At 34.3% G+C, this 18,818-nt stretch overlaps 1 protein-coding gene across 19 annotated transcripts in view; it reads left to right on the forward strand.

The window, feature by feature from the left end:
• The window catches only part of METTL15 (methyltransferase like 15), a 289,458-nt gene that overhangs the window by 73,450 nt on the left and 197,190 nt on the right, over window positions 1-18,818 (forward strand). For all 19 annotated transcript variants that reach the window (XM_023239666.2, XM_045039075.1, XM_023239664.2 and 16 more), the window contains one exon: window positions 15,710-15,846. In XM_023239666.2, coding sequence (XP_023095434.1) covers window positions 15,710-15,846 — 137 coding nt within the window. The remainder of the gene's footprint in view (window positions 1-15,709; window positions 15,847-18,818) is intronic.

The following is an 18,818-nucleotide window of genomic DNA, read 5'->3' on the forward strand; positions in this document are numbered from 1 at the left end:
CAGGAAACCTTAGTTTTTGCTCTTTATGCCTTCCAACTGATTGGATGAGGCCCCACTCACTCACCTAATCTCACTTAAGGTCAATTCGTTTTAGATGCTAACTATATCTACACAATATTTTTACAGCAACACTTAGAGTAGTGTTTGATTAAGTGACAGGGTGCTATAGCCACACCAAGTTGACACATAAAACTAATCATCACGATGCCATTTACTTGAAAAGTTACCTATGATTGCATCTCTCCATTGATGGAGTTTACACATGCTAGATTAGATATGTAAATCTTAGCTAGTACCTAAAATACTGTACAGGGGGCAGGGTGATAAAGCAGGAAGCTCATTGACCCTCAGAATCAAAAAGGCACTGTTTACAACTTGGCTTCATTACTTACTACAGTTTGTTTTGGGAAAAGGTGCTTAACCTCAGAGTTTGTTCTTGTTTTATAAAATAGGGGAAATCTGTATCTCACAGGAGGATTAGATGAGTATTTAGTGAGTTAATATATACTAAACACCCAGTAGACTTCCTGGCACACATTAGATGTTAAATAAATATTAATTATGATTGCCTTTTCTCCTTTATTCTTTTGACAACAAATTGTGTTTAATTACCAATATATTTGTATTCGTTTACCCATGTATACATTCAACAAATAATAAATGCTATAGGGAAGAAGGAAAACAAGAAAGAGGTATAGGGATTGAGGAGTGTTAGTGGTGAGGAAAAGAGTTTCAATTTAAAATAATAGCTTTACTGGAGACAGCCTTACTAAGAAAATTATATTTAAGCAAAGACCCAGAAGAGAAGATAGGGTAAGTGCTCCAGCCTTGAATATCTGGCTGCAGTGGAGTAGGCAGATGGGACACTTAAGTGCAAAGGCTTTGCGACAGGAGTGTGTTTGAGGAACAGTAGGGAGGCTCTGGTAATTGGAATAGAGTGATCCAGGAGGAGAAGGGTAGAAGATGAAATCAGACAAATTGGGTGAGGTGTGCTGGGCATATTTTGAAAAGGGCTTTGTGAAATAGAAGCCATCAGAAAGTTTTGAGCAGAATTGTTGATGTGATCTTGTATTTGTGCTACTCAAAAACAAATGGTAGGAAATGGTTTTGTTAAGAGTGTAAACTCAGAGGATAGACTTCATCCTTTGGATCTGTAATTTATTAACCCTACAAGCTTAGGTGACTTCTCTACATGAAAAGGAAATAATAATAACATCTATCTCATAGAGTTGTTATATAAAGTAACCCTCTCCTTGACATGTAGAAAGAATCTAATAAATCTTTGCTATTAGTAGTAGTAATAATAAAAGGGTCAACTCAAATGGAGTGCTTGGATGGCTCAGTTGGTTAAACATCCAACTTCCTGATTTTGACTCAGGTCATAATCTCACAGTTTGTGAATTTGAGCTCTGTATCAGGCTCCATGCTGACAGTGTGGAGTCTGCTTGGAATTCTCTCTCTCTGCCTCTCTGCCCATCCCCTGCTCTTTAAACAAACGAACAAACTTAAAAAAAAAAAAAAAAGTAAGGTTCCTGGTGCCTGGGTGGCCCCATAGGTTAAGCATTCAACTTCAGCTCAGGTCATGAGCTCTTGGTCCGTGAGTTGGAGCCCCGAATCTGGCTCTGTGCTGACAGCTCAGAGCCTGGAGCCTGCTTCAGATTCTGTGTCTCCCTCTGTCTCTTCCCATCCCCTGCTCGTTCTCTGCTTCTCTCTCTCTCAAAAATAAATAAAATATTTTAAAAAATAATAAAAAAATAAGGTCCTAACTATACTATTTTTTGCTAGTGATCTTGAATAGAACCTGTTCTTGTCCTTGTTTTAGATACAAAACTATATTGGTGAAGTAGAGATGGTGATGAGTCTTAAGGAAAAATACCTCTGCTTCTAAATTCATGCTTCTGATTTTGAGAGGGCCAGATTTGAGAGGATCATGGTAATTCCCTGAAAAACAGATTATCTCCTTTCATGATACCATCTTTTGGTAAGCACTATCATTAGTTTTGAAAGTGTTGTGACAGTGTTAACCTTTTTCCAAGTGTAGTATTTACATCCAAACTGAGCTTTAGTTCTTATGAGTACTTCTTTATGGTCGTATTCCTCCTGTCATTTCTCTCATATGGACCCTTTCCTCTCCATCTGTTATTATCCTAGTGCAAGTCCTGTCATTCCATGGGCTCTCGTCTGTTCTACTTTCTGTCAGTGGAAGTAGTAGGTGTTATAATTATTATCGTTGTCATTGTGATTGTTATTATTTGAACGCTCACTATGTTTCTGGAAGTTAAGCACTTTATATGTAAACACAAAATTCACTTAATCTGTAAGGCAGTGTTTTTAACTCCATTTTATAACTAAGGAGCAGACTTACAAAGGTTAAACAATCTAACATTCAACCTGGTCTATTCTATTTCTTATTACAAATCTTGTATTTCAAACAATTAAATCAGTGAATGATGCAAGGATAATATTTTTCTGTCTTTGTTTTAGATTTTTTCTGTACTCTGGGGGCATATTTTTTCCCCTCTATTATATTTAGTTAATTATAATCCAGGCTTGACTTGGGCCATGATTTTTTAATAAAGGGGACTTTTGAGACAATGACTGCATGGCATATTATTTGCTTCTGTAAAACATAGTTTACTCGTTATTAATTCTGCCATTAATTATATACTCGTGTTTAGCATGCCTGGAATTTTCTTTCTTTTTATTTAATCATTCTATAGATATGTTTGGTCTCTGCAAGTAGATTGAATGTTCATCAGGAAACTAGGAATTATTTTAATAATTCTTATGTTTCCATACAAAATTTATACTCTAAAATTCTGTATTCTGCATACAGAATTTATACAATAAGTATATAATTTTTCTTTACTGTCGAGATAATTAGCTAATTGATTTTCATATGAATAGTGCTTACTTTGAGTAAACTGGCCAATTTGAAAGTTGTATAAAGTCTTCCGGGTCAGTTAAGAATTGAGAAATTTTGAATTCTTTGTTCCTAGTAATATGTCAGAGTACTAATGCAGTTAAATTTGCCCCACTGCCCAATTCATTGTCCTAGATGGAATTGTTTATCCACTCTAAAATATGACCAGCAGTGTGATAAAATTTTAAAGGGCAATAATAAAATTTTTTAAAGCTATTACTATCTGAAAAAGAAAAGTAATAATTCTTACATTAAAAAATATTTTTTAGGGGCGCCTGAGTGGCTCAGTTAGTTAAGCGTCCAACTTTGGCTCAGGTCATGATCTCACAGTTGGTGAGTTTGAGACCTGCGTCAGGCTCTGTGGTGACAGCTTGGAGCCTGGAGACTACTTCAGATTTCTATGTCTCCTTGTCTCTCTCTGTCCCTCCCCTGCTTGTGCTCTGTCTCTCTCTCAAAAATAAATAAACACTAATAAAATTTTTTAATGAAAATATTTTTTATTTTACTCAAAAGTCACTTGGAATAATTTTTTTCTGCATGGTTAAGTTATTTATTTGAGAATACCAACAAATGTTTCCAATTTGGGGGTTTGTTTTTTTTAATTTAAATTTATGTTTTGACTATGTAAAATTTATATGACTCAGAAGTCTATATATAAAACAATATTCATGGAAAAATATTTTTAAAGAGTGAGTATTTACAGAGAACAAATTGTTGGTTGCCAGAGGGAAAGGGGTAGAGGAATGGGCAAAATTGGAAGAAGGGGAGTGGGAGATACAGGTTTCCAGCTATGGAATGAGTAAGTCACAAGAATAAAAGGAACAGCATAGGGAACATAGTCAACGGTATTGTAATAGTACCGTATAGTGATAGATGGTAGCTACACTTGTGAGCATAGCGTAATGTTTGGCGTTGTTGACTAGTTATGTGGTACACCTGAAACTGTGTAACATTTGTGTCAACTATACTCAAATAAAAAAATTAAAAATATAAAGAAAAAGGATTTAAAGATCATCTAGTAAACTGTTTTGCTTTTTTAATTTGGGCTGAATTAAAAGATAACTCAAATATATTTTCTTAGTTTTAAGCATACCAAAGACAGACTAATTATGAAATTGTCTTATTTCAGATCTATCATTAGTGATTTTTGTTGCATTTAAAAAGTTTTGAAATTTCTCCCTCTAGAAGCATTACATTATGGAGAGGCTTCTTTTATTTGCTGAATTTATTTAAACAAATCCGTTTAGAAATATCACAGAATTAAACAAAAATTCTGACGTGTAAACATACTGCCATGTTACTGAAACAGATGTTAACACCTGATAAAAGTTAATAATCGCTTGTTAGGAAAGCTGCCCATTAATAAGGCCAATCTTCATGAAAACTAAAGCCATTTTGTTTCTTTAGCTTTCCTAGTGTGACAATGCAATACTATCAAACCACAATCAGACAAGATTGGGTGGATAGATGAGTACCATTGGTTACAGCTGTTAAACAGTTTCATTCTCGATGCTACATAAAAAGAAGCCAATCACATCAAATGAATCATGACTTTTTCCCTTTATTACAGAGAGTCTCCTTTCAAAGACCATCTGCCAACTGAATGTTCTGTTAGTGTTTCTTCAGATTCAGAAGCCAAAAAAAGTGGGGGTTTTTTTTGGTCTGCTAAATTACTTTTGTATTTGGTATAAATTATTATGGAATTTAAGTCTTTTGTGAATAATTATTTTCTTAAAGTACATTTTTTAAATGTTTATTTATTTTTGAGAGAGAAAGCACATGAGCTGGGGAGGGGCAGAGAGAGAAAATACCAAGCAGAGCCCAATGCAGCACTCAGTCTCAGGAACCGTGAGATTATGACCTGAGCCAAAATTAAGAGTCAGACACTTAATTGATGCTTAACCTTAAAGTGAATTTTATTAATAGTATTATTAAATAGCACTATACCATTTTCAAAATTCCTTTATGTATATTGTCTTATTTCCATATCCCAATAACCTGGTGATGTGGAGTAGGACATATACTTATCTCCATTTGCATCTGAGGAAATTGAGGTTTAGAGAAGTAACTTGCCCAACTTTTATGGCAGTTAAATAATAGATTCTGGACCAGAAACTAGATATTGTAACCTGCAGTCTCCTTCTTTTACACCTTGCTGCCTCATTTATGTCTTATTTTTCAAGTCATATAGTACTTGAAAGTCACAAAGGCAGTTCTAAAAGTATTTAGATATTTTATTGAACCTGTTTCTTCTGAGTATTTTGAATTATTTTCAAAATAATTAATGATTTTCCTTCTTACTAACCTATGAAGCTCTTTCTCTTTAAATTTTACTTTAAATTTAAATGTTATCTACTCCACACAAGGGTTTCGTGGTAGTGTAGTGTACCCTATTCTGAGTCTGAAAGTTGTCCAACCTTGAGTCACATATTTAAACAAGTCAAGTACATTGGCAGTTTGTACTCATCTGCTTTTATATGTATGCATGCATGTGCATACACATATGCCTTCTTGTGTGCGCACATAGCGCAGTAGATTGGACACCAGTACTTATGTATATATTGGTCTGCTTTGATTTGTACAAAGTTGTTATCTGAAGGCTAAGTAGTAGAAAACGTTACCATTATTGGTTTTATTTTAATGCTGATAAAAATTTAGTACTAGAACCACATTGAAAGTGCCATCAGTAAAATGACATTTGCCCCTCTGACAAAAAAAAAAAATATTGAAAAGAGCATTTGCTGAGCACACTGATTAAAGAGCTCAATATGCCATTATTTTCACATTATTTTTTGTGAATACTGTAAACAATCTATATATTTAATAATATTTATAAGAAAATATTTGGCATTCTCAGAGAAAGTGTGTCCAGAATATGTCATATGAGTTTCTTGATGGTGTAGATAAAAACTTTTTTTTCTTATTAAAAAGATGCTAACAGAGTGGCATTGTCTGGGCCAGAAATGTCTGTGAAATTAAGCTTATGGTGACCACCCATGCCATATTATTTTTAGCTATTTTTGTTAATTTGTGCATTGTATGTATCTGCAAGCAGATCAAGTGGCAGTCCATTGTACATAGTTGGGACTTATGACTGAAACCCATCCGTGTTACAGATAAGAGCAAACCTACTTATCACTGGAGAAAGATGAATACTATAATTATTTAATTTAATATAACTGAAGAACATACTTTATGAACAAGAGAAAAATAAGTTTTGTTATGACAAGTAAAGCTTTCTATTGTGAATAGGATGGAATTTAAGCTACAAGATGAAATGTTTGCAGAATGAGTTATAGTAACACCAATACTCTTGATAAAATGAGAAAAGAGATAAATTTATTGCAGTGCATTGATTGTTTTGTTTGTGGTATAACTTTTACGTCCTTTTGAGACTTTTTTTTTTTTTTTTTGCTTTTACATAAGCCCATGTAATAGTTACAAATAAAACAAAATAAGCATGTAGCAGACAGATACTCAACAGAGCTTGACAAGACAATAATAAATCAAGGAGTTTGGTAGAAAAAATGTTTGTTCAGAATGTTAGCTGACTATAAGGTTGGTAGCCTTCTATGTTCACAGTTATATGTTCTAATTTATTTTGGGTCTTCAGATTCTTCGGTGTGATAAATGTCTACCTGTCAGTAGATTAGACAGATACATAAGTAAAGTCTGAGAGAAGTCAGTGATAGTCTTGTATGATTCAATACACAATGGTACAACAATAGTTTGCTTAGCAATTATAAATATTCCAGTGACACTGTAAAGCAGGTAACTTCTTCTAGTGATTTTTTTTTAGTCAAAATATCCATTATATTTATCATATCATGTCCAAATAACTAGCTCATCTCCCTTTTAACATTTGCCTCACTAATTACACCAAGGGGCTCTCTTCTGTTGCATTTGGTTTAATGTGTGCTACGTTACACTGTATTGGGGGCACAATACTTCCAAAGGCTACATAATACAATTTGGATATATAATGAAAGTAATTTATCTTACTTTTTTTTAATGTATCAATGTTTTTGACTAGGATGAGCTTTAAAAATAGAGTTAGAACTTAGTGTTCTTTAAGTATTTTAGGAAATCAAACTTCTTCCTCCCATTATGCATTAATGCTGTTATAATTGGTCTTATTATGTTTTGGGGTTTCCAGCTTTTTATTATTATTACTCTCTTCAGAATCTCTGCTCAGTATGGCCCCTCACTTCACTGTTTCCAGTTTACTACAAAGAGTTACTCTATTCCCACGTGGAGTTCTTAAATCTTTGTTCTCCCTGTCAAGCTGCCTGTATCTTCTCATACTTCTGTTTTTCTCTCTTCTGGAGTAAAAGAAGTTGTTCGTTGGCCTTTCTAACACTAATTGGGAGGTGGTGAGGGCAGAGTAGAAGGGTGGAAGGGAAGAGAAGGAAATGCTTATTTCTGCCTCTATCTATAATTACACTGCCAATTTATGTTTTCCTAAGTAAATGCTCTGATATACTCATCTGTGAAATGGAATTATTTTATGTATCGTACAATCTGTTGTAAGTATTAAATTAGGTCAAGTTTTTAAAGTGTGTGGCATAATGTATGGTGGCACATAATAATTGCACAATAAGTATTGTCTTTTGTGTACTCCTAGTTACCCAGATAGCATGCCTTGTAATCATTTTTCTCTCACTTCTCCACTCACTACATCTAATTAGTCTATTCTACCTCTATAGAAAGGCAAAGCTGTTAGGTTCAGGAGACAGGATTGCTTTTGAAATCTGTTTCCAACATTCATCAGCTGTGCCTCAGACAATTCACCTAACCCTCTTTTAAATCTCCTGTTTCTCTATAAAATAGTAATAATAATAGTAACTTAGAATGTGTAAGAATCACATTCAATTAACTGAATGTGTGTGTGTGTGTGTGTGTGTGTGTGTGTGTGTGTGTGTGTGCTTATGCCTATGTATAAAATGAATACATGATGCAAATCAAATGTTTGGCACCATTTTTGGTTCATAAAATAAGCACTCAATAAGTGCATTGTATGTTGTTATTTATCATAATTACTCTCCATTTCTGTTGACAGCTCAGCCTTTGTGTCCTCTGGCCTGGGTGCATGCTCTATACCAAGTCACAACTATATTCTCACAACCTGCCACCCATCTAATACTCTTGGCAGTTACATTATTTTATGTACTTTAGAAGTCTTCAAAAGCTGTTCATTTTCTAGCAAATATGATGTGAATCACTTACCTTGGCCTTTTAGGATTGCCACAGTTGCTTCACCCTACCTTCCAGCATTATTTCCTAGTTTGTCTCATAGGGCTACTATTAGGACGGAGAGAGGGAACATATCACAACAAATTACACAGTATCTGGCACATAAGTGAAAGTTTTAATTTCTCCTTGTTTCTCTTTCCTCCCTTTTTCTTTCTCCTCTCTTCTATTAATGCATCCTGGATTCCAATCAGACTCTATATAACATATTCTTTCCTATGTCTACACCTTTGCTAAGATTTAATTGTCTTTATATATTTATTCAATAGATATTTATTGATTATATTCTGTGTCATTCATTATTTGGCATTGGGGACAGAGATGTTTAGGACATCTTCCTGAGGTGTATTTCTAGGAAGAAAGAAAGAAAGAAAGAAAGAAAGAAAGAAAGAAAGAAAGAAAGAAAGAGAAAAGCAAGCAAAGAAAGGAAAGAAAGAAAAAAGCAAGAAAGAAAGAAAGAAAAAGAAAGAAAAGGAGAGGACAGGAGAGGAGAGGGGAGGAAAGGAGAAAGAAAGAAGAATATATTAAAGATACTAAGGCCCCCAGATAAATATTACATGAGAGCAGAGGCCATGTCTGTTTCGGCCTACTGTTGTATTTCCAACTTTTGGAAAAGAGCTGTGGATATACCAGAATCCTTGTAATTGTTTGAGAATAAAATGAGCGAGATGGAACAAGGAAAGAAGGGAGAGAAGACATGAGACAGTTCAGCATGTTTGATAATTGCATGTGCTTTTATTATGTTTTATAACCATATGGCTAAGGGATACATTGTAAAATTCATGTGTGAGTGGTGGGAGATAATGTTAGGCAGAAATGCAGAGGCCAGAATCTGAAGAATATTATCCAGTATGCCTAGAAATTTGGACTCTATTTTGAACCTTTGGAGAGCTTTTGAGGAGAATAATGTCACATGTTAACAATTTTATTTCAGAAAGGATATCCTGTTAACAGTGTAGAAGAAAAAATAGAATTCAGATTAGAGGTGCGGATGAGTGTGAGCCTATTGCAGTAGTAAAACAAGGAAACAAGGGGGCCTGAATTTAAAGTGGGAGCGGAGAAATTTAAGACATATTTATATGATAAAATCAACAGGACTTGGTAGCTAATTGAATTTGGAGAATATAGGAGAGTGAGAAGATAGGGTGCTTTCGGACTTCTGCCCAGTCTTCGAGGCCCAGCTGAGTGAATTATAATCTACCCCGATTCTGTCCATCTCACAAGTGATTGACATAAATATGTTTTTTTCACTCCTATAAAATATGCTTTTTCTTGTATTGCTGATTTCTTTTTATTAGTAGTTATTTGTATGCATGTCTAAATTCCTTACCAAATTTGAAGGTCCATAGCTTAATATCTTTGTATTACCTCATGTGGCCTTATCTGTACTGAGTGTTCAGTAAATATACAGATTATTAGTTAACACTACATTTAAATTTAATTATCTCCTGAAAAAAAATTCAGAAAGTTAAGTATATGCTTGAGACGTTTCAGTATTTAAAAAAATACCAAAATAGGTGCCTGTGGCAAATAGGTGAAGCTTAACTAAAATTCTTTCAAAAACACTTCAATTCTAAAAATTCAAAATTAGTAATTGCCAGAAAAGAAAATATTCATAGGAAGAAATTTTAAAGTGAAATCAGGCCATATTGTTTCCAAATTCGGATGAGAACTTACTATTAAAAATCTTGCACAGATTGGAAATGACTAATCAACATTAGGAAAATGAAATTGAAAGATCTGCCCTCATGCTATTCATGGCTAAAAATGTTTTCATGTCCAATTTTAACAGTGTTGTTCCAGTGTGAAAATTTCAATGATTAGAATTCTTGGTTTGGAAAAAAACAAATCATTTAATTATCTAGTCTGAAGGATGATCTTGGGCAAATCCCTTGATTTCTGTCAGTCTCCCCCTTCAGAGGCAGCATTAGCTGAGTCTTAAAGGATATCATTTCTGAAAGGTATAAAGGAATGCTAAGAATACTCTAGAAAGAGTAGTATACACTAATGGGATTAAATTAGCATTATTTCTATGGGTCATTCTAGCTCTAACTACCCATGAGGTTGTGATTTTAAGTATTTTAATTTTTTGCTCTTAATTTCAATATCAATTTGAAAACTGTAACTTGTCAAGAAGTCAGTTATCCCCAGTTGCTCTTACATATAATGGGTGGACATTTATATGAGGCCATATGTATAACAAAAGTGTCTTTGGAATTTAATTCAATTGGATTTATCTTCATAAAGTCTTAAAACAATTTAGAACAGTAGAACAGTGGTTGCTTTCAACTGTATTGGAGGCTTAAGATGCAAAGTTCCTACATATATCTATCTTCATATTAAGAAAAAAATACTTTTTCAAAAATTGATCGTTTATTTCAGTGTTATTGTATAATTTCAGTAGAAGAATATTATGAGATCAAGTGGAAAGAGCATAGGATCTGAGTTTTAGTATTAGCTTTGCCCTCCACTAGTAAACATCTACCTTCTTTGGTCCTTGGTCTCCTCATAAGTAAAATGAGGAGGTGGAATAAATAGTGTGTTATGTCCCTTTCGGCTCTGAAATTCTGCATCTGTACCCTGTTCGTTATCAGATTCACAGCTATAGCTCAACTATTCAAGTGTGACTCATCATGGTGCAAGGTAGAACCTAATCATTTCTATATTTAGAAGACCATGGGGATAAAATGTCATTTAGTTGTATTTGATTAAAAGAGGTAACCTAAAATAAGAAATACTCATTTCTTATTTCAAACGCAAAGGAAGACTAGTCAACAAATAAGAACATGGTGCATTAGAGGTACATAATACTATTAATATCAGATTATTATGAATGTTTTGCAAAAGTTTTTTTTTCATTAGTGAATCAATTTGTAATATTAGGATTATATTAATGTTAAATAAATCCAAAAGTTGGATATCCTGTGACTGTTTTATGTCCTCCTATGGTAATGAATCTTCTATCTTGAGTATTTCTGAATTAATATGCACAAATGAGTATTGCTATCTGTATCATTGTTACCTTGGGAGGCTGAGCTCTTTTTTTCAAATTGCATCACTAAATATTTACTATGCATCTACCTCTGTGCACTGATGCTACTCTATTAAATTTGAGGCAAGGGGCATCTGGGTGGTTCAGTCCGTTCACATCCAATTCTTGATTTTGGCTCACTTCATGATCTCTTGGCTCGTGGGGTTGAGCCCCGCATCTTTGCTGGCAGTGCAGAGCCTGCTTGGCATTCTCTCTCTCTCCCTGTCTCTCTGCCCACCCCCCTTTCTTGCAAGATAAATAAATCAACTTTGAAAAAAAAGTTGGAGAATTGTAGTCATGGATCTTCCCTCAAATGCTTGTTTATTTTTTCTTTAAGTCACTTTCATTTTGACTCTGAGCCTCAATGTCCTTGTGCTCAGAAACCATCAATCTCAGTCATTCTCTTGACTCCACACACCATCCAGAGCTGTGCAGAGGCCCTGCATCTTATTGTTCACCTCATACTACCCTTTGTTTCCCCTGAGATACCTTTTGTTATAACCTGTGTAGGCCCTCGAGGACCAAAGGTTCTGCTTCTTCTGTACCACAGAGTGATATGGAAATCTCTAGCAGCACTGAGAACCCTGGTTGAGGGACCACACTCCCTCAGTTCCTCAAACAGACAGCTGCTTTGAGATCTTATCCCCTGTCAGTCATTCATTGGTCCTGCACCTTCTTGGAATTTGTTCATTCATTTCCATCGCTCTTCTGCCCAATTTTAGTGAAGTCTCTCTCTCTCTCTCTCTGTCTCTTTTCCTTAAAGACACTAACCTATCCAGGATAACTAGCATTCTTTCTGAGCTTTTTTTTTTTTTTTTTTTTAACTACTGACAGGAAAGTAGTTGTCTTCAGACTATAGGAAAGATACTTTTTTCTTTGTGCCATGCAAAAATCCTCAAGGAACATACATTGTAAAGCTCTGAATCCTTAGGTGCCTGTTTGAAAGAGGAGAAGGAGGGAGGACAAAGGAAAAAAAGAGAGAAACACACATATCTCAAGAATTACCCTGGTACACAAAGATTAAGACATGGTTTCCAAGAGCCTAAATTCCAGTGGGAATGAGTGCTCTATAAAACAAGTAAAGTTTTCTTGTATAATTTTTGTAAAGCTATCTCTGCTGTGATTGTTTCTGTGCCATCCACTTTTTAAAATTTCTTTTGTTTGCTCACCCCTCCTCCTTCTCTTTTTCTTTCTTTCTTTCTTTCTTTCTTTCTTTCTTTCTTTCTTTCTTTCTTTCTTTCTTTCTTTCTTTCTTTCTTTCAGAAAAGCACAGAATTTAGAGTTGGTGACACATGGCTTAGAGTTCTCTTTCCCTCACTTGCTAGTAATATGATCTAAGAAATCAAGTCACATCATCTCTCTGCACCTTGAGTTTTTTTTCTATTTGCAAAAATGGGAATAATGCCACTTGTCCATACTCACTAACAGAGCTTTTGTTAGACCAAGAAGGAAAACATTAATGCTTGTAAACATGAAGTAGTGGGCAAATAGTGCGAGAAAAAACACAAATTGTAGAGTCAGGTGTACCTGTATTCAGTTCCCGCATTTGCCACTGACTAGTTTAATGTAATCTTAGTTTCTGTGTATGTACAAATCTAATAACATCTACTTTGTGGTCATAAGGAAGAAATAACATAATTTTTATAAATCTCTGTAAAGTAAACAGGGAGACATTCTATCCCCCTTTCTTAGATGAAACAGCTGGGTCTCAGAGAGTTAAAATTTGACCAGGGTTATACAGGTGAAAACTGACATTAGCAGAATAAACTCTCAGTATCAAATATGGGGTTTGTGTTTTAGATAAATTATATCAGGTAATCTCAAAGAAAGAGTTCCATGTATGTTTGGAACATGACCTAAACATGAACACACACACACACACACACACACACACACACACACACACAGATCAGACTCATAGAAAGATTGTTTTTTAACATGCAGATATATTTGTTCTTGTTCATTGTTCTTGTCCAATCTCCTAATTTTATCGTCAACTCGTACAAATTAAAAAATGTGGTCCTATATCAAGTTAATGACCCAGGAAAAGGGAGAGACTGATTGGCTCCCTTTTCAATTGTAGTGCTGGTTGACTCACAAGGCCTGGATGTCATGATTTATATTTGATGAGCAATGTATATTTGAATTTTAAAAGTGAAAGTCTATGGCTTCAGTCATGTATTAACCCAGGACATATGGTGGGGTTCACTTATAGTTTTATAAATCCCATGTCTCCCACTTTGTTTTGTGTTACACTTGACTGGTAATAATTTTTTTCCCTCTATGGAAACTTTGTTGATTGTCAGTATATCTCCAATGGTGTAATCATTGTATATTAAAAAAATCATGTAAATTATTATCATCATCTCACATTTTCAAGAACATTTTTAATGATAAGGAATTTTTCTTTTTAATTACTGATGAGGACTTTTCCTGGCTTGGGATAAGGTAATTATATTTTAAGTGCAGGATTATAGACTTGATATTAAGACTTGATATTGAGCATAACAAGAAGGTAATTTATACTTTGCCTTGGATAAGTTTTTTTCTTTATGCCAAACGCCTAGAAATTTCGTTTTTAATTTCTTTTTAAAGCTTATTTATTTTGAGAGAAAATAGAGCATAAGCAGGGAGGCACAGAGAGAAGGAGGGACAGAATCCTAAGAAGGCTTCATGCCATCAGCACAGAGCCTGATGTGGGATTCAAACTCACAAACTGTGAGATCAAGAGTTGGACCCTTAACTGATTGAGCCACCCAGGGGCCCCTAAATCCCTAACAATTTTAAAACTGAAATACGGTAAGATGGCAGATTTTTACCTATTCATAGATGCATAAGATAAGTATACAGACTGGGAAAAGAAATTATTCATTCTTGAGATTATAAGTACGTACTCCTAACAACTATACAAATAATATGACTTCAAGTATTGTTTTCACATTACTGTTTATAATGGTGAAAAGAGTGTGTAGCCATGTCTTTTGTGCTGACAGTGACAGAAATGCAAGGGTAAGTTGTATTAACATACTTTTGTTAAAAAGCAGTGCTTGTGTATTTTCACCACATTTACATCCCTCATAACTTATATCTCTCTTCTTTTCAATTTTTATTGGACTATTTTCTCCATATTATTCTTCAAATAGCAGGATAGCTTTTCTGAGGACTTGATCAGAGGATGGGACTCAGCATGATTGCTGGTAGCAAAAATTCAAAGCATACTTGTGTCTTGTTTCTGCCCACTCTGCTAGAAGTAAGTTGTAGCGTTCAGGGCAGGGAAATGTTCACATTCATTGCAGGGATTTCCCTTGTGCAGTGTATTCATATAACTTTAAAGTTATATGTTTGAATATTTTAATAGTTTGGCTATATATTATTTTTTCACAGTATTCGATATTATTGGAATGATTATTTTTATTTTCGTAATACCATGAAGCTTATTGAAAGGGTACATTAAACTAAGAGCACAACACTGAGTGTCTTGACTTCCACATCGGCTGCCATCAATTAACTTCTTCACAAATATGTTTTTAATGGTCCGGGTCTGGTTTCTTGCCCAACTGAGACCTATTTTCTTTATAGTATGGCCCAATAAAATAGTCAAAAAGTAGGTTCAAATCCAATTTACTTTACTGTTTTTTTTAGAATGATCTAAGCATTGAAGATAGGCACCCCTGCATATTTTAATCTGTCGTCCTGGCAAAATTATTACTGGCAAATATTTTACTCTCAAAAGTGTCTTCGTTTAGGTAATTATATGTCATCTTACCAGTTAGGTAGGTATTGATGGTATCTTCTTCTAGACTTTCTTTTTCTTTTCAGAGCCTGGAGAAACCTAAAGACACTGGGATTTTAAGTGTCTTTCCGAAAGATGTATAGCTACTTCATGGCAAAGCTAGAGTTTACTGTAGTTGTTTGACTTTAGCTTTGAGCCTTTTGCAGTTTAGATTTTTAAAGATTTGTCCTGTGACTATTTATTGTTGGATATATTCATTCTCTTTCCCTCCATCTCTCCCTTGCTCGCTCTCGATGTTTCTCTCACTCGCGCTCTCTCATTCTTTCTTTGTATTCTTGAATATCTTTATGTGTAATATAAAGTATTTAGAGAAACTGAGACAAAATGAGCCATACTAATTGTAAGCTGTCTCCTTTTGATGAGAAATTGTTGGAAATACCATTATCAGCCAGGTGCTGGAAAGCATTAAAAAGCTAGCAGTACAACACTGTGGCCAGTTTGACCTTTGGAGGAAAATGTAAATTTGTCTTGAATTGGCCACCCTGTACCAGAGATTATTATTTTACTGATATCTGTCCCGTTCTTTTGGACTGATCAATCATAATTGATCCAGATCTCATGTATAACAAATTCAACTCTCGGCAAAATGATTTTAATTGTTTTCCAATTACTATCAGCTCTGAAATTCAGTATGTGCTTCTAGAAATTAAGGTAGCTGGCAAGAATATTTTCTTCATGCTAAGTGGTAATTTTCTTTTTTCATGTTGGCTAGATTTTTCTAGATATGACATTTGGTTCAGGAGGACACACAAGAGCCATTCTACAGAAGGAGTCAGATATTACTCTGTATGCCTTAGACAGAGACCCGACAGCTTATGCAATAGCTGAACAGCTTTCAGAATTCTATCCGTAAGTAATACTCTTGTATAATTATTGAATTTTCATGCTGAGTTTATAGAGCTTGGTTTACCATTTTGGCATTTGTTCTCCCTTGTGTGATGTTATGCTTCACTATGCTACATATTTTCTCCCTTTTTTCCTCAAAAGAATTAATGTAAATAATGTTTTAGTACCACTTAAAATGATATTACTGCCTTTATCCTTTCTGAATTCATAAAAATGAATACAAAAATGATTTATGGCTAAAATCTGAAGATGGGTTGAAATCCATCCATGAATAATGTTTTGACAAATAAGCCTTGGTTTAAAAAATAATTTTTAAAGAATTTATGAGTTACAGTTTCCAAGAATTTACTGAAGTTAATAAGTATGTAAGACTTCTGCAGTATTCATTAGGTCACATATATTAACGTAATGCAGTTGTTGTCTCTGAATTCTTTTTGAAATTCACAAGTAAATTTAGAGCAGTCTATCCCTCTGTCACGAATTAGGTGACCTTTCACCTTGGAAATGAATATAAAATATTGTCTTCCTAAGTTCTTCCTTAGGAAGAACTTCCTTCCTGTTCACTTCCTAAGTGAAAGCATCTTCCTTTAGAGAAAATTTTGGATGAGTTATGCTATGTTGTTTAAAAGTTATCAGCCTGAAAAAGGAAAATGTCTTGGAGTTAAGATGACTATCTACAAATATGTAAAGGGCTATTTTCAGGAATAAGGAATTGTTCTCTTCTCTTATGCTTCAGAGACTGAAATCAAGAAAATAGATGAGAATTTTAGAGGTAAATTTTGACTTGATGTAAGCCAGGGTCTTTTGATAGTTCTAACTGTCCAATAATGAAAAGGTCCATTTGGTAAAGTAGCAAAAGTATGACCATGGAAAAGTTTAATCACAGACTAAGGATAGGAAGCTGAATTACTAATGTAGAATAGTCTATTTTGAGGCACCTGGGTGGCTCAGTCAGTTAAGCGTCCGACTTCAGCTCAGGTCATGATCTCACAGTCCGTGAGTTCGAGCCCCGCATTGGGCTCTGTGCTGTCAGTCCAGAGCCTGGAGCCTGCTTCAGATTCTGTGTGTCTCTCTCTTCCCTTCCCCCACTCACACTCTGTCTCTTTCTATCAAAAAATGAATAAATGTTAAAAAAAATTAAAAAAAAGAAGAATAGTCTATTTCACGTTTTCAGGTCCCAAACTCTTTACAAATCTATCAATGTGATTAATTCTCCCAATAAAAATGTGAATAAATACACCTAAGTTTTTGTTAGCAGTATCAGAGGGTTTATTGGAGTGCCTGAAATCAGTTTGACCCCAGGTTATTTTCTTCTAAGAAAAATATGAGGATATGGTTTAATGATATGATACTTTTTTTTTTTAAACCTACCTCTGTCATTCTGCAATGTCCCGTAGATGCATCTTCTTTAAGAAGATCTTGTATTAATTAGGGCATCCATGTTTGTAAAACATCTTAGGAGTTCACTTGTTTATGACCTGAACATTCATAGAATGCATGTAGGTCTCCTATTTCACTATCATAGAAAAACTGGATTTTTCTTAGATATTGTTGTTTCTAAAGGCAATGAGTTCCAGTTCAGATTGTCCAAAGTCTCTTATTCCTTCAAATAGCCTCCTTTCCTCGGATAGAACTTAACATTTTATCAGTTTTGTCAGGTATAGTTTTTTATCTTGAGACTGTGTTTTCAGTTTTCAGTAGTAGAAACCATTAGCTAGACAGATTAAATGATTTTCTAAAGGCATATATGACTATATAGAAACAAAGCTGAGACATGCATTCTGCCCCATCACCTAATATTATTATCATCGTCATTATTATTATTATTATTATTATTATTATTATTATTATTTTGAGGAATAGGTGACATAAATGTTATATTAGTTTCAGGTATGCATCATAGTGATTTAACATTTCTACACATTACTCCATGCTTACTATAGTAAGTATAGTTATCATCTGTCACAATACAACATTATTACAATGTTATTGACTCTATTCCCTAGGCTGTACTTTTCATCTCTGTCACTTATTTATTTTATAAATAAAAGTTTGTGCCTCTTAGTCCCCTTCAGCTATTTCACCCATCCTCCCGTCCACCTCTTCTCTGGCAACCACTAGTTTCTCTGTATTTAAAAATCTATTTGTTTTTTGTTCATTTTATGTTTAGATTCCACACATAAATGAAATAATAGGATATTTTTCTTTCTCTGTCTCACTTATTTCACTTAGTATTAATACCCTCTAGTTCCATCCGTGTTGTCACAAATAGCAAGATTTCATTCTTTTTATGGCCAAGTAGTATTCCAATGTATATATACCTTTATCTCTTCATCTGTCAGTAGACACTTGGGTTGCTTCTGTATCTTGGCTATTGTAAATAATAATGCAATAAAAATAGAGATGCTATTATCTTTTTAGTTTAGTGTTTTTGTTTTCTTTGAGTAAATACTCAGCAGTGGAATTACTAGGTTGTATGGTATTTCTGTTTTTAGTTTTTTGAGGAACCTCTATACTATCTTCCACAGTAGTTACACCAGTTTACTTTTCACACAGGAACGTTCCATTTTCTCTACATCCTCCTTAACACTTGTTATTTCTTATCGTTTTGATACTAGCTATTCTAACTGGTGTGAGGTGATATCTCATTATGGTTTTGATTTTCATTTCCTTGATTAGTGATGTTGAACATTTGTTCATGCATCTGCTAGCCCTCTGTATGTCTTCTGTGGAAAAACATCTATTCAAGTCCTCTGCCCATTTTAAAATCAGATTGTTTGTTTTTGTTTTTTTTTATTTGAGTTATATAAATTCTTTATATATTTTGGATATTAACCCTTTATTGCATGTATCATTTGCAAATATCTTCTCATTTAGGAGGCTGCCTTTTTGTTTTGTTGATGGTTTCCTTTGCTGGGAAAAGCTTTTAATTCCTCTCTCTCTCTGTCTCTCTCTCTGTGCCCCCCTCTCTCTCT

The sequence above is a fragment of the Felis catus genome, chromosome D1, assembly GCF_018350175.1.
Source record: "Felis catus isolate Fca126 chromosome D1, F.catus_Fca126_mat1.0, whole genome shotgun sequence".
Lineage (NCBI taxonomy): Eukaryota > Metazoa > Chordata > Mammalia > Carnivora > Felidae > Felis > Felis catus.